The 17,228-nt window shown below is 33.0% G+C and overlaps 1 protein-coding gene across 1 annotated transcript; it reads left to right on the top strand.

The window, feature by feature from the left end:
* The first annotated feature begins 4,306 nt into the window (after positions 1-4,306).
* Positions 4,307-14,551, top strand: papi (tudor and KH domain containing protein papi). The gene is made up of 8 exons (XM_017897418.1): positions 4,307-4,402; positions 4,474-4,882; positions 4,971-5,183; positions 5,262-5,425; positions 5,531-5,751; positions 12,857-13,046; positions 13,391-13,696; positions 14,088-14,551. The coding sequence occupies exons 1-8, from the start codon at positions 4,307-4,309 to the stop codon at positions 14,277-14,279; spliced, it is 1,791 nt and encodes a 596-aa protein (XP_017752907.1). The 3' UTR covers positions 14,280-14,551.
* The last annotated feature ends 2,677 nt before the right edge of the window (positions 14,552-17,228 follow it).

The following is a 17,228-nucleotide window of genomic DNA, read 5'->3' on the forward strand; positions in this document are numbered from 1 at the left end:
TAATAGCACAGATTCTACATCATCACCCTCTGCTTCTTCACCAAATGGTAAAAGATTGAAATCTTTGTAACAAAATCTTTCATTGCAAAGAATAATACTGCTGCTGTTTTAGTTTGTAAACTGTCCTTTACTTCTTCACTTTGCTGTACTATTATTCTTGGAATAATATCAGAAAATGGATTGTTCAGTATTATAGTTTATATAAATCTTGAAGGATAAGTTGGTCTATCATTCTACAAAACATAGGAAATATTAATACATTTATATCAATTCTTGATATATATTCTTGCAAACATTAAATTTACCTCATGTACAAGTGCTTGTTCGAGTTTAAGCATACTATATATAGATTCTCCAGTAACTTTACTAAAGATTGTATGTTTATTCCGCAATTCTGGTGTAGAACTAAGAGTAAAGAAGAATTGGGAATCATTGCCATCTTTTACAGCATTAGCCATAGCAATTAAATCTCGTCGACAAAAACGTAATCTTGTATGAAATTCGTCCTGAAACATGTATGTTCAATAATTATTTTTGAATAAAAAAGGAATTCATTTTATTTTTATATATAGTCCCACTTTAAGTGGTTCTTCATATATTTTACCACTTTCTCCTGTACCTGTGGAATCACCATCTTGTGTTATGAATCCTTTGATAATTCTATGAAATATAGTGTTATCCCAATAACATTCTATACATAATTGTATGAAATTTCTACGTGCCTTTGCAGTTTCCTTTGCTCATAATTCTAAAGAATTTCCTTTGCTTATAATTCTAACTCAACATCACCAACAGCTTTTTTCATTACAACCTAGTTATAACAAATATATTAGTTTGATTAATGTAAAATAGTTCCAAAATCAAATTTATTCAAATTTATTATTTATTATTGTAATTCAAATTAGAAATTATTTAATACATTAATATAGAAATTTAGAAAGTAAATATTGTATATCGGTTAAATTTATAAAAATAGATATACAATTCATTGAAATATTATTAAATAATGTTTATTACTTTATCCTTACTGGCTGGCTCTTGCATATAAATATTACTCATGTTTGTAAGTCTCCTAAAAAAAAAAAATCCTTCATCAATAATGTTTCATATTAAATCTTTAGTTATTTATAAATCAGTCAACCAAATGGTTCTTTTCTCGAATAATCATCAGCAGGTGAGACGTACCTTTTACCACCTTTTGACATTGGCTTTATTGGCCCAATTAAGTCCATGATGTGCCACAGCACCATTATTCTTGATGTTTTTATAGTTTCCAAGTTTCTATAGATATTTCTATATATTTTTGCCTTAATGTAACATTTACATTCTATATTCAATTTAACTTTACCTTTCACAACTTGTTCATTCTCCATTTCTTCAATGATCCTCATATTTCCATGTCGATGCCACACATTTTTCTGTGTTGATACATATGCAGCCTCTTTTCTGTTTCTTGATACTGTATAATATGAGTTTCCTCTTCTCACTCCTTTCATTCGAACTTCTCCTTTTGTTTTATGTATCTCAAAGCTCCATCATTCTGAAACTTAACACATTAGTGATGACAATTGACTTTGACCATGGATATCAATATTTATTCAAATCAAGAACACAACGTACCTTTCAATCTCAATGTATTCCATGCATCTTGTTGTTAAAAGAAGACATTGTCTAAATTAATTTCTCTCCCTTTCATCTGCCTGAAGCATCTCCCTTTCATGAATCTCTATTTGACCATCAAAGATTCCGGTCTCATATATTGTCATATGGTTAGCTGACCTAGAATCCAATAGACATGTCATACCTTACATATTTTTATTACTGCATCAATTTTTTCCTGCTATAAAATATAATTCTTGGCATTTAATGGTCCAACACTGATGACATTCCATGATTCCAAACTTTTCTACTGTTGTACATGTTTGTTTAATGCAACGAAATATTGCCTCGAAGCTACTCTACGCTGTTATATAAAAAAAACCTAATCAAAAAGCCTAATTTCGAAGAAAGAAGAGAAAGAAGTCTATTACGCAGCACAATATCACAGCCATAGATACTTTCGGCACTATTTTACGAAAACGCACGCTTGAAACCGAATCTCGTTACAGAAGTACCTACTCTACGCTGTTATTTCGGATACGAGTAGTCGAAATCGAAGAAAACTCGACACACGATATAGAGAAAAGCCTAATCGGCACTGCTATATGGAAAAAACCTAATCCGATAGCCTAATTACGGAAATATAAACAATAAAATTGAACTGTGTAGCACGATTTCACAGGCACTTGTACTTCCGTCACTTTATTTCACCTGTGTACCTTCACTTTTTTCCACATGTAGTATGTTACCACCGAACAAATGTTCACAGTTATTTATCCTGTTCTTGGCAAGGTTTTCTCAATGTCTTAAACTTGTGTTGTCTTCCTTTACATCATGACGATGTTGCAAAAGTTGTTCAATGTTCCGAAATTATAATTGATACTGCGTATTATTATTCTTGAATATTTCTTTTGTTATTTGCAGTATATAAAGGACTAGTCAAGAATAACACTACTTCACGAAACGTTCTGTTCGGGGACTGAAAGTTTCACCTTAACGCGTGTAAATATTCTACCACGTGTTACCGGCATGTTGGATTCTCGTCGACTGGAAGTGTTCTGCGATTGGGCAAGCTGTGGCTCATTTTCGAGGGAAGATGCTTCGTGTTTGAAACAGCCATGTGCTAAAGTATCGATATAGAATATCAAACGATGTCTCTTATGTTTGTTAATGTCAATGAAGCAAATACAAATATGTTTTTGTTACGAAAATGACAAGTTAGAGAATGCTTAATTTCCACCACGAAAACACCGTAAATTAATAAAATTAATTATAAAAATATAATAATTATATGGTAACATATATTACATATTAGTTAGAAAATTTGGTACATGAGCATTATGACCACCTTTATTGAACATACTTTAAAAAAATTTTATAAATGCACGATGAAAAACATGTGGAGACATTCTTAGATGTATAATACGTATATATAAGTTATGTAATTTTATAAAATGTGTTAAAAACCCGAATTTCAGCTTATTTTAGGATGGATTATGTATATAGATTATAGAAAATCCCTTTGGTTAATAACAATTTTAGCAACACTTCGCTTTTTTTTAACTTTAAAATGTTGTTTCAAACACATATATGTTAAAAAATGTTGTTATAAAGAAGTAAATGGTTTTTTTATATGAAAAAATAATCGTACATATGTAAATTACTGTACAAATTATTATTGAAATAAACTATTCTTGCGTCGTTATGATGTAATTATAAGAGTTCCCAAATTAATCGCAGAAATTGAGTAATTTGTTAATTTTCACGGCCTAAGCTACTCTATTCTTTTCTAACCATCTTCTTAATTTCTGTAGTTAATTTATGAATTTTTATAATTGCATTGTAAAAGTATAGCCTTCAGGATCGATTACAGAAATTAAGTAATTTATTAATTTTCTCTGGAAAAAATTGCTGGGAATAACGAGACAAAATTGCAACAATTGTGAATGTTATTGGCATTTTGTATAATAATGTGATAAAACAAAATCTTTATATATCTGTGAGTTTATTAACTTTAACGAATCGATTGAATATAACTATAAAATTTATTATTTTTCATTTTATAAAGCATAACACATGTATTTTAGAACATTGAATATGAAACTAATAAGATTGTAAGTTTATCTTATATTTCATTTATACTTCTATCTCCTTTGTAATATTTGATTATTTTCGATAATTTATGGATAATTGTGTTATTAAACTCATTGATAGAAACGATACATTTAAATAATCTGTTATGATCTATTCTTAGTGATTATGCTATAGCCTCAATTCTCCTATGGTAAGTATAACATGTGTTTGTTTAAAATAAAGACGCTATAAAAATGTTATATACGTATTTTTTTTAACAAACGTGTGAGTCTTTAAAATACATTTTAATTTTATTATTGATAATAATATAGTTTTAAAAATATAATTTCCAATTTGAGGTTAAAAGCCTGTCATTATTTATATCCGAATGAATTACATAAATTGAAAAATATTCAAAAGTACTCTAAAAATACATTTTTATATCTACCTTTTGTAGTATGTTTTGTAATTCGCGCCATGAATGTTTTTCACCAGAATTTTCGAGGTTATAAAGCATTTTATTCATAACAATCCTGAAGCATGTTCCACATTTAAATGTGTTTATTTAGATGAAGGTAAAAGTTATATGAGAATATTTATATGCAAATTGCGTGTTTGAATACTGAAATATAAAATGCAGTGGATGGCACAACACTTTACACTACCAATTTTACTTGGTTTATCTTTAACAAGTATTAGTATTGCTGTATTATATATACTGTACAAAAAGGTATGATTGAAGAATATATAAATTTATATATTATTTAACATTTTATTTTAATCGCTTCTTTAATTACATAGGATGGAGAAGATATTAAATCTAGAAAAAACAATATTGAAATTGCAAAACGATTTACAGTGGAATGTCATATACCCAGACAATTTGTTCCTGCTGTTATTGGAAGGGGTGGTTCAGTAATAAAAGATGTAGAAAATAAAACAGGAACTCAGATACATTTTAAAGAAAATAATATTGATTGTCCCGATCATATTTGTATAATAAAAGGAAGCTATGAAAATGTACATTTAGCTGAAGAAATGATAAAGTCTATAGTGCAAAATCAGCCTATAATTGAAACATATGTAATGTATATACCACAAAATACATGTAGCAGAATAATAGGAAGGGGTGGTGAAGTTATACAACGGATTCAAACAACCTCTAATGCAAAAATTATTGTTGATAGAAGCTATAATCCTTATGATACAAGTATGTTTATTTTGTATAAATTTACATTATTGTGTCTTGTGTTTGGTGTTATCATTTTTAAATTTTAATAATTACTAGTATCTTACAGATGCAGAGAAAATGGTTACTATAAAAGGAACAGGTGAACAAATTGCTGCAGCTTTGTTACAAATTAAAGAAAGAATTCGTGAAGAAAAAGAAGTACGTTTAAAATTAGAGGCTTCTTCTACTTCAAGAATGCCTAGAGAAAAATTATCTCCCCAAAGCACTACAATTAGCACATCTGAACAGGTTCAAACTATTGAATCTTTGTCATTACAAGGTATATTAAATATAAATAATGTTTTTACTTAGTATATAATATGAATATTTTGTATATATTATATATTTTTATTGCTAGTTTCTGATGGCTTGGTGAAAGTATATGTATCTGCAATGGAAAGTCCTAGCCAATTTTGCGTTCAAGTTGTTGGTCCTGATACTACAGCATTAGATAAATTGGTATATGAAATGACTGCTTACTATGATGATGAACAAAATCATGGATTACATATATTGAAAAATGTAAATATATAATTGAGTATTTTAACATGCACTTACAAGAAGTAGTATATAAAAAGTTTTAAAATTAGTTGTTTTGTGATTACTATCCGAAATATATTATTTCAGATAACACTTGGACAAATAGTAGCAGCAAAATTCAGTTATGATAAACAGTGGTACAGAGCTGAAGTTATTTCTACTCCTGAAGATGGTCAATGTGAAGTATATTTTGTAGATTATGGAGATCATGAAATGGTTCAAATCGATTCTGTTTTGAAGCTTCGAACCGATTTTCTCAGCTTAAAGTTGCAAGCAGTCGAATGTTCGTTAGCTAATATTAAATCACGGTAAGTTAATTTCTAATAAAGTTAATTTAATTAAGTATAACGATGATGAGATATATTAAAGTCAAAACATTTTTTTATAGAATTATTTGTCAAAGTCGACGAGATTTTATGAATAATGAAACTTTCTATGTCATATATTACATAGATTTCTATTTTTTGAAAAATATAAAGTTATTAATCAAAATTTATAAAAATTTACAATTAATGCTTAATTAATATAAGCATAAGAAAAGAAAATGTCAGTTGCTTAATTCACACTTCATCATTTTTTATGCCAAACTTTTATTCAATATCATTATGTTTTCTTCACAGTATGCTAAACTTGCTCTTTTAAGTGTATCACAGCCAAAACTCGTTTACAACCAAAAGTCTGCTCGCTATGTTTTCTGAAGTTATCGTTTCGATAAGATTTCTCTTGCCAAGCTCCTTCAGTCTTAAAAAATAATTGACAACAATGGTTTTTAATCGATGTCAAATTTCTAGCAAACAAATTCTTTAATACTGTAATATATGATACTTTGCAAAGAAAAGCATTCAGCTAAAGATAAAAGTTGCGGAGCGAAATTATCTAAATTATCAACTATAAAAATATATAAATAAAAATCAGAATAATTGTTAATTATAATAAACACATTACAATTCTAGAAAATCATAATAATATTAGAGAAACAAATATTAAAAGAAATATCAGTTTGGAAATCAAACATCTTGCAATGAAGTAAATGTTAATGTACTAATGACTATGTTTTTATTCTTCCAGTCTATATTAATATCATGATTTTAAAGAATATTTTCAAACTATCAAGTTGTTATATTGTATTATTTAAAACAAATTAATTTGAGTATTTTGCAACATTGGCACAGAATAATTTCTGGTACACTTTAGTCATTTCAGTCAGAACATTGCTACGATCAGCTAACACACTGTTGTGGACTGCAAATTCAGTGTTGCTCAAACATCCATAATTTAATTTAATGTTTACACCATATAAATACTTCAATAATCTAATCATATCCTGGAACACATTAATTTATTACTTAATTATCATTTATCATTTTATTTTTTATTACTTTTTAATTAACTTTTGTTATCCAATCTTGAAAGAGATTTTTTCAATTACTTACTACAGAGATGCTTAAATATTTAAATTATGTATTATTTAAGTTTAAATTGCATGTATATTAAATACTACATATATGTATTTTTCTGGAAGAATTTATTTTCTTCACTTTCATTTCGTGGTGTAGCAGAAAAATAAAATATTTAAACTTCTTTTCTTTTTCATGAAAATTCAAACATGGGTTCGTAAACGAAATTAATAAGGCTTTTAAGCATATGCCAATGTATACTTGCTGTACTGTACTTGCCTGTGATAAGTTATGCTTCTCACTTTCATATTGAATTATCTGTATCTTAGCCATTAATATCATCTCGCCGTTTTTCTTCAAATGCCTGTCGATGATGGATAAGTCTCTGTAGACTAATGAAATGATGTCCATGTACGATTTCAGCTCCAGTATTGTCCTGCTAACGTGACAGTACTCCCAGTGTTTAACGTCGGCATTGAAAACAGAAAATTGAAATCGTATCTTCGCTTGTTCCGCTTCATCTACGGTGCAGTTCAACATGTTCAGGCACAATACCATCGGGTTTATCATTCTTTTGCCTGTTACCAAACAGTGAACCATTCTTTCCCTTAATAAAGTCGATATCGATGATTCTTTCGAATGAAAACAAAAAGGGAAAAAAAAAGGAAGTGAAGAGAAGAGAAGAAGAGAGACGAATGCTTCGGATTCTGAAATAGCTCGTCACAGTTAGAAATAATTTCTCTTTCTATAAAAGGATTTCAGCTGTGAAACTTTCATGATTAGGGATTGTTAAAATGGGAATTTAAAAATTCGCCAACTTTCTTCAGTTAAGTTACGAAACTTTTCAAGTTATATTACAAAAGTTCTTCAGCTAAATCCTCCCGTTTTTCAAGTTGAATTATTCGAGTTCCAATTTCGTTGACCCGAATTTCATGAAATGTTGTCCGAAGTGTAATTTTTGTCGGTAAGAAGGATGATTTACAGAATAACGATCGAAACGGCATTTTAGTGATTAACGTTATCGTTCTTCTTACCATCAAGATCTTTCCAAAATCTGATGGACAAATTCCACGTACTGTGAATACCGTTCACATTCACGTCAAATAAGGGGCTATCGATGAGATTTTTCTTTAAAACAATTTTCTTGTAATTCGAAATAGGCCATGTGTACTTAAACACGACATCTGAGACTGATGGTACCAGTAGTTCCATTTTATGGCGGTTCTATGTGAGCGGAAAGGCCATTCTGTTATCATTTCTGTATATTTTCTCCTATTTACATTAATTGTTACATGCGATACGAAACTTGTGACAAAATAAATTTTTCTCTACCTAGAAATCCATTTATTTATTCGAACATTGTAGGATCCATTGTGTTTTCATACACAATCAATTTTTACGTATACATATGATACTAGATACAAGATAAGATCATAATTTGTCTATCTAAAAATTGATTTATTCAAACAATTCCTTTATTAATTGGAATATCGAAGGTTTCTCAACTAATTTTGATTAGTTTTTAATTATATTCTTTAATATTCGTCATCTCCCTGTTTTCTACCATATTTTTTCTTCTTTTCTCGCCTCGACAATTTTTTCCCTCCCACCTTTCGAATTTTTTTGCATCCGTTCGTCTGTCTGTCCGTCTGTCTGACCGAGGTAAAAGTAATTCTCGTTGAAACGGCATAATTGCGGCACACGATCACGATAAAGCGTCACGTGAAAGCACGCGGTACACTTTGCCGATTGTTAGTCCCGGGCACCGGCGAACTTTGCGGTATAAATCGCAAATTCAACGTTAGACACGCGTGTGTATACATTCGTTGGCAGGTTGCCAATTTTCGATCTTAATTTACCCTTAATTTAACGAGAATTCCGTACCGGTTATGCGGCAGGTTTACGCTTTTGTTTAGACGCGCCCACGAAATTTGCGTTTTATTTCGAGTAAGCTTGGTGAACGATCGAAGGCAGACAAACAAATGGATCGTATTAAAACATACTCGATGGAAAGAAATTAAAAAAGAAAAGATGGAAAGAAAGAGTTTTGATTTGAATAAAATTACAATGGGAACGTGTTGGCGAATTATGATTTTTTAAAAGATAAAGAAATGGGATTTTCGTTTATGGAATATAGATTATTTGGAAAGGTAATTTTATTTAGTAGTAACTGCTGGTCTAGGGAAAATGTAAAACTATCATCGAACATGGTAATTAAGCTGTATTTATAATATGTAACAAATTCTTCCGCAATTTCATTGTATAAGTTGATTTCATAAATTATTTAGTAAGTGTTTAATAAAAATTTATTGTAGAGTCTGATCGTTGATTTAGAGAGAAGATAAAATTATTTGATCCATAAGTCAAATTTACAACGTATAACAAATTTTTATAATTTCGTGGTACAAATATTTTTATAAATTGTTACTGAATTTTCTACTCTAAAACATTTTACATTTTGCTATTAATAACAGTTCGTCACTAGACCCAAGTCATCGTCATACTCTCTGCATATTATAATTGCTACATAAAATGAAAATGATACTAAATTCCACTTTTGTTTTTGAAGAATTTCGACTATGATGAATTCGAACAAATCGAAGAACATTGAGGTACCTGGCTCGATTTAACCGTAAAGGGGCTATGAACGAAATCGAAATTTAATAGCAATTATCGAAACAGCAATTACGCGTGGAGAATCAATAAAGATTCAAGCTGATTCCGAAGCAATTTCAGTTGCTACTGCAATCGATGGAATATCAATTACAGAACTTCATATCTACCATCGACACCCTTCCCATACTATGTCACCACAGCTTTAATTGAAAACGAGCAGAGGGTACGATTAATGCAATCGTATTGACTTGTTTTGGTCGGTTATTTCTGATACCAATTTCTTGTATTCGAAATCTGACTAGCATCCAGAAGAAATTTATCCAATCGATTTCTCCTCGATGGCCTCATATACTTATAAACCCAATTATGTATCTGATTATACATAGGCAATATAAATCCACAATTTTTCATTACCGAATCATAGTGCAAGCTTAGTGCAAGTTACCCCTTCGCATTCGGCGACTTTTTCGCCATAGAAAGATAGCAATTCAAAGATATTCTGCTACAAAGTTGACGATATTTTTTAAAATGGTAAATAAGGAATCGCATATAAATCGTCACGTAGAATTATTTTATTCCGATATTTCACGCATTAACTAGTATCGTTCTTCAGAATTTTATTAATCGATGATCTTCTCTGAAGTGCAAAGAGTCAGTGATGTGTCCAAAGCGATTTTCACGAGCTCTGTTCAACGTCAGTTGGAGCTACTAACGAGACAAAAATCGAGGCACCCTCGTAATGCTGTGAACGATCAGAATGGGAGTAGATTCCGCTGTGGGGTAGCAATCGAATGCGAATTTAATCAATCTGGCCAAATACCGGGGCTCATATCGCGTGCCGAGGAACAGCTAATCACCGGTGCAACCTCGAAGTAATGCACACACGATGGTTTTCGAGTTGGAATTACCGCGGTGCCGACGGTCTTCGGTTACACGCGACACGACGGCTTTTGAGGGCAAATCCGACGAGTGCCTCGTTGCCAGAAAGCCGCAGACCACTCCGAAACGCTTTCTATTTCCGTTCTACTCGCTTCACCGTGCTCTCATCAGCTTCGATTCTCCCCGATGCAGAAGCATTCGCTGCAGCCGTTATTGCTTGTAAAAGGAGTCATTATTTTTCTCTTCTTACACCCTGTTCTTTAACTTTTTCTTCATCTTTCGTCGTACTTTTATTTTCCAGGTGGTTAAACAGGAGGGTAACTTTGATCTCTTCAATTGTGAATTTAACTTTCGCGATGGAAACAGAACGATCATTTCGAAGACACAGATAAACGAAGAAATGTCTAGAGTGATAAAGATATCTCCAAATAGCTTCTAATAGCTATGTATGTGGATATCTGCCTTAATATCAATATTTGTTTAATGTTTGCTTGATGTGATTAGCTGGATAAAATTCGACGTAAGATCCATCGGGTAAAAACGTGAAGCTTCTCTTGACAACTGGCAGAAAGTCGAGGGAGTAGCGTTTTCTCATTGGCATTCAAAACTACACCACTGTAACACGCAAAGAGTCGTACAGGCAGGCGAGCAGTATAGCGAAATAAATGCATACTTGCGTAAATATAACACACGGCTCTATTATAACGTTCATTAATGCATCGGGCACAAAGTGCATCGAGCTAGCAAAAGTTCCATCCAGCGAGAAATCGCGGGTTCACTTCTGCACTCTGTTGCACTCGACATTCCGTTCACGTTCACTTTTCTCGTCGCGTAAATCGTAGATTTATCTCGCAAAAGATCGACAAAAAGAACGGTAAAAATCGATCAGGAATTAATCAGAAGTTGAAACTATCACCGATATTTATTCCTCGAATTTTCCCCATTTTCTGTCCTTTCTTTTTTTATCGTAATATTTTTTTAAACGAAGGCATTCACATATTTTTTTTTTTAGATATTTGATGAAATTCATTGAAATTTGACAAGATTTGGAAGTATTGGAATTTTTAAACGATCACTGGTAGCAGATTCGGCTTAGAGGAATAGAGATGATCGATTGGCAGCACGCTTTCTTTTTTGGCTTTGGTCGAGGATATTGTTCAGCACGAAGATCGTGAAACGACTGAGACCCTCTGACCATTACCAGAGGTCTACGTTCATCGTCCACTTCATCTTCTCGCACGTGTATACTTGTGCTGTGCCGTTTATAAATGGAACAAGGCGTCCCGAAAGTGCTCAAGCCTCACTAAATGGGGGTGTTTCACGCACACGTTCTTTGTTTCGTGTGATAATAGCTCTATCAACTCTCGAACTCTGAATCTCGTTCGCGAAACAGGGTTAATGGCAATTGCATAAAGAATCGCGGTTGCTTAAAAGTTCTTGGTAATTGGGACGAGAACGAAGCGGATCGAGAGTAAACGTACTAATATAGCTCGAGGTAATTGAACCTTTATTTTGATCTCTCTGAAACGCTGTTTGATATTGAAAGAAAGGCAATTACTACGCGAACATTTGCTTGGTGGAAACTGTACGTAATTAAGTACACGATGTACGTGTTGGTACACTGAAATAGATTGATTATTTTTAGGTAAAATAGGTTTGGAAGTGTTGAAAAATGAAATTCATGAAATCAGTGTCCATCTAGAATCCTGGAAAGAATGGACTTCAAATTGTCCAGACTCGAAATTAGAAATCTAGACTTGCTTATATGTAAGATTGTAAAATTTGTTGAGAATCCTTTAAGACTTGGATATCCCATGCAAGTTTTAATTCCAATTCCAATCACTCTTTTCTTTCAAAGTGCGATAACTTGGTCACAAAAATTCGTACGTAGACTTTTAGATGTTTGTTGTAGAGGCGAGACTGCTCTCTTTAAGCTTTTTATAAAACGAATTACAAAAAAAATTTGTTCAATTCTGTGGAGTCGTTTGAATTTAGAAAATATTTAGGGTAAAGGATGATCTTAATTTTGCTCCGCATCCGAGTATAAAAGCATTTGTGGAAAAATCCAATCCAGCGTCAAAAAAGTACAGGTTTTAACCTTTAATGTGAGTACAGGTACAGGTTTGTATGTATCTTTTCCGTGAAGTTACAGTAGTTCAGAGATGGATAATTTCTTGGTCCAAAATTAGCGAGCCCTTAATTGTAGTATAATATATATAATTTTATTTCTTTCGAAATATAACTAAGAAGAAGAATGAGATATTCGATAGATTTACGAAATTCATGATTCGAAGGCCTGTCATTGAAACAGCATCAAAGTAGATGTAGGAGATGGGAAGATTTGGACATTGTCAGAAATGCAAATATGTACATGTTTGAGTTCGTTCTGGCTGTTTCGACTGATTATATTAGCGTACAAAAAATTAATAATAATTAAAGTAATAATTCTTCAACGTGAAAAAAATAAAATCCAGCATTCGTGTGATAATTTTTCAAATATTTTTCTCACATTGTGTCACAGGTGTCCCGTATGGAATGAATGGTGTGCCGAGGCTTGCGAAATGTTTGCGGAACTCACTTGGTTGGGTCAATGGAAAGTGCTGATTGCCAAAGTTAGGGGTTACAGAGAGCGGGCCTTCAGTCACAGAAGGTTTCGACGCGAAGGACCACCGATTCCTTGCATTGACCTTTTCAATAAGAATGGAGACAAGGTATATACCTTGCGATAACTTGAATTTTAGCGCTGAAAGCAAATCGGTATTAGGCATTAATTAAAAAGGCAGTGTCATTTTTATTTTTATCCGGTATAATTCGTTTCTTTAATTATTTAATTTAATTTATAAATTATGATACTGCTTCTAAATAGTAACATAATTTAATTGTAATACAATATACTACTAAATACTGCTTATAAATACCAATAGTTAAATAGAAAGAAAAATTTTGGACGTAGAGAATTTTTTAACGGATCAGAATTACCATCTATAAATTCATAAGAATGAACGGTATTTTTCCTTTACTACTGATACACTAATCGTATATAAAATATGCGTAGGACATTAATATCGGTCAAGAGATGATAAACGAAGGCTTCGCCGTGCTGGAAGAGCCTCTGTCATCGACAGCCTCTTCAACGCTGTCCCTATCAACTCGAAGCTACGAGTTGACGACTATTTCAAGTCCGGCGTCTACTTCTACATTGGCGAAACGAGCTTTGACCCCTGAAACGTTGGCAAACACTCCACGTAAATTTAGTTCGATCGATTCACCGAACCCAAACGAATCGACCATAGATCACGAAACATCCACCAGTACACCTTCAGGCTTCCAAACGGAAGAAATCGATCTGAGCACACCGGAGGTAAATATATTGAAACTCAATTCTTTACAAATCATATTTTCCCTACGGTGGATGAGCCTTATGAACCTTATGAATACTACAATTGGATGAGTAATGACATACCTTACTACTGGAAATGTAAATCAATTTTTACATTTCTATAGGTCGGGATCAAATATTCTAGGTTTAAGAATTTTCTAAGTAATCCAGAATAAAAGTAAGAAAGGAAGAAAAGGATGCAGAATTGCAACAAAGTCCGCGACGAACAGGATCGATCGTAGAAAGTGTGCGGACGTTGATTTTTTTCCTTCTTTTCCGGCGTGCAGCTCGGAAGACACGCTTACCTGCGGTTAACCGATAAATCAACGAATACATCGCGATCATTAACAGCTGCCGTATCGATTTCTTTCAGAAAACGGGCAAGCAGATGGAGGAGATCGATCCGGTGACACCGGCGAAGGACGGGAGGAGTCGCTTTGTCGAGAAGGAGAAGTACGAGAAAGCTCGAAATCCCCGCTCGAATATCAACGCATCTTTGAGAAACATCGCAGCTGGCTGCGAGAGCGATCTTTCTACGGATTCGGACGAGTTGGAGCTGGGGTAAATCGAAAGCACCAGCCATGTTTCTCTTTTTCCATCGAGTTACGCTTTTCTTCTTTTCTTTGGCCTCGTAGTCGTTTTAGATGTGACAATTTGAAACATTGCAAACGAAGGCTTTCCCCGATAGAGAGAGACATAGCAAGAAAGAGAATAGCATAGAAGACATGCAACGATTCAAGCCTTTCGCCTATGCGCTTTATTTTTTGTTCTTTAATTTCGTCGTTAATGTTATAGTTAGTCTAAGTTTGAGAGAGATGCGCTTTTTATCTTGTTGCAACCTGCCGTTCTGATACTTTGATAATTTCGTAGGTTATAAAGAATCGTCGAGGAGAAAGTTACTGAGTAGAGTACAGCAGTTTTTTTTTATACATATTAAGAGTGATAGAATAGAATTTAAGAGGAAACGTGGGGAACACTTTTAAAGTAGATAGAGAATCTTGCTTTTGTGAAATAGATTATAGTATTTATTGCTTTCAATTTCTTTTTCCTTTTGTCTTTTCTTTTGTGATCAAAACGTAATTAATTTTGTACTAAATTGTTACAATCGATTACTTTCAACTTGATTCCTTCGTTACACTGTTTATTTGCAAATAATTTAGATCACAAATTGGTCTAAAGCACTGTTGTTTTCCATGTTATTTAATTTGCAAATGATTCTCTCACTATTTTAAAGGATACATTCTAAATTTACGTATTTACCTGTTACGAGAAATAAGACGTCTTCCAAACTTTATATCGATAGAATCTTTGATGTTAATTAATCAAAATTAATATATCAATTAAAATAGAATTATTTCAATATGCTTTAGAGAAGAACGTAATGAAAGAATAACCGTAAGTGCCTGGTAACGCCGAAAAGTTGGCATTTTAAAAGCAGTTGTTACTCGAAGCACGATAAACTACGTAAAAGCTCTTCCTTACTCTTCTTCCAAGTAGTTATGTAGCGCTACTCTTAAGGTCGTGCATAATTTCTTTCAGTGCACATACGCTATTTAAAGTACGCTTAAGATTAAGGACCGTGTACCTGAAACTGCTTCGTGCGTAATTACTCTTACTAAAATATAAACATGGCATGTAAGAAATGGTTGCAAGTATTAGAAGAAAGTATCAAGACTGAAGAAGATTTTGTAGATCATTTTATTTTGATAAGATAACTCATTTATCAATTAAGCTCATGCTCACATAGGAATAGTGGGAAATAAATGGATAAATAAGTAAGAGAATAAATATTATTCCCTATTCGTTAATGGAAACAAAATTTCTACCAAAAGGAATAGAATAATTTATTTTTTCTTTTTTTATTTAAATTTCTTCGAAATAGAACACTTCTCTTACACCTTAGTTATCAGAATTTTTATAGAAAAGTTTCACTAGTTCAGACAATCGTCATTTTGAAAATACATAGACATAACACTGCCATCTTATTCTCAGAATTTTCATGCCAAAATAAGAAGCTCAGCACAAAGGTAAAAGCTTCGATCAGGCATTTATTTCCCACCAACGTAATAACAATCGTTCAATGCGACACGAGTCGTTACTTAATAGAGAAATCGACCGAATTTATTGTATCTACGATATTTTACGAATACTCTCTTAACTTACAACCTTTTATTCCTAGTCATTTATTTAAGAAGCTCTAGCCTTAGAAGGAACGAACGAAGACACCAGTTGATTTATCGTTTCGAAACGCTTTCAATACACGCACCTAGCGATCCGGCGATACCACGCATAGATTCTAAAGCTTAGCCACTTATGGTTGCTCGTTTTATTCGACAATCGTGCTTAAGATCGTGAGTAAACCCTGTTCACCTTTGTACACCGCAGCGAACGGTGCTGTGGTATCACGATAAATCAGAGTGATTTTTACCGTCCCGATCGAAACTGTACCTTATCTGAAAAAGCAATGATTCAAGCGAATAAAATGATCGTTTTATAAGCTATTCCATCTGTTCGATGTCCTCCAACGGAACCCTAAATCGTCGTTTCCTTTCACTTTATCCATCGCGTCGCTGGCTTTCTCGGATTACGACATCGTGATACAAGACCGGCGACTTTTCGGAGCTTCTTGTCCACGGGTAAAAGTCGGAACCGAGCGGACGACCGCAAAAAAGAGGGGACAAAGCCCTCGTCGAGCAACGACGACAGTAGCGGTCATAGCAGCGGGAGTAGGACAAGGAAGAAGCGATACCGGAAGTTACTGCACTGGAACAGTGAGTAGAGAACTTGCTCATCCGACACAGTCTACGAAACCGTATCTACTTTAACGGTGTATCGAGTATAGTTGTTCAGCTGGAAATCCCACCAAATGATTTTGCGATCAACGATGGTTCGAGAGAAGATGGTCTTTGCTCGATGACAAAAGTTAGGAATAGGAGTTAGGTTCAAGTCTCGATGCATTGTACATTGATTAGGTTCTAGATGTTAAACGTAACGAATATTTGCAAGAGAATATAGTACAATATTTCCCCTTTTTATCCTGGACTACTCGATACATGTGAGATCGAGTTATGTAGACACTTTGTAGGTAGTGTTTATCGTTCTGATATTATTAGACTTTGTTTGCGTATCACTGGTGGCTAGTAAGAAAAAGAAAAAATTGGGTTTAAATATACAGACTGCTTTAACCCTTTGCACTCGAGATGCGATCTTCAATCGCCATTTAATATTTGGAAGACCGATATTAATTAATATATTAAATTTAAGGTAAGGTAATAGTGTGCGAAGTATCGAAATTAAATAATTCTACGTGTTATTTATTATATGATTTTTTATTTATTGGCAGAAATCTTCGAATTTCTACTTTCTGTTGTGAAAAAATCGTCGAGTGCAAAGGGTTAATGTTGTACAAGAAGTTTAAATTAATGTTCCGAATGCTAACCGAGATAAGATAAATTTCGATGTTCCAGAAACGAAATTTTCCTGAAATTTTTAACGTTCTAGGGTAGGAGACTTT

This window comes from Eufriesea mexicana, unplaced genomic scaffold, assembly GCF_001483705.2.
Source record: "Eufriesea mexicana isolate 0111107269 unplaced genomic scaffold, ASM148370v2 scaffold492, whole genome shotgun sequence".
NCBI classification, from domain to species: domain Eukaryota; kingdom Metazoa; phylum Arthropoda; class Insecta; order Hymenoptera; family Apidae; genus Eufriesea; species Eufriesea mexicana.

Bases quoted from the DNA above. Each gene is read 5' to 3' on its own strand.
- papi (XM_017897418.1), top strand. From the start codon at position 4,307: ATGCAGTGGATGGCACAACACTTTACACTACCAATTTTACTTGGTTTA. The intron at 5,752-12,856 runs GTAAGTTAATTT...ATTGTGTCACAG, and splicing joins TTAGCTAATATTAAATCACG to GTGTCCCGTATGGAATGAAT. The intron at 13,047-13,390 runs GTATATACCTTG...AAATATGCGTAG, and splicing joins TCAATAAGAATGGAGACAAG to GACATTAATATCGGTCAAGA.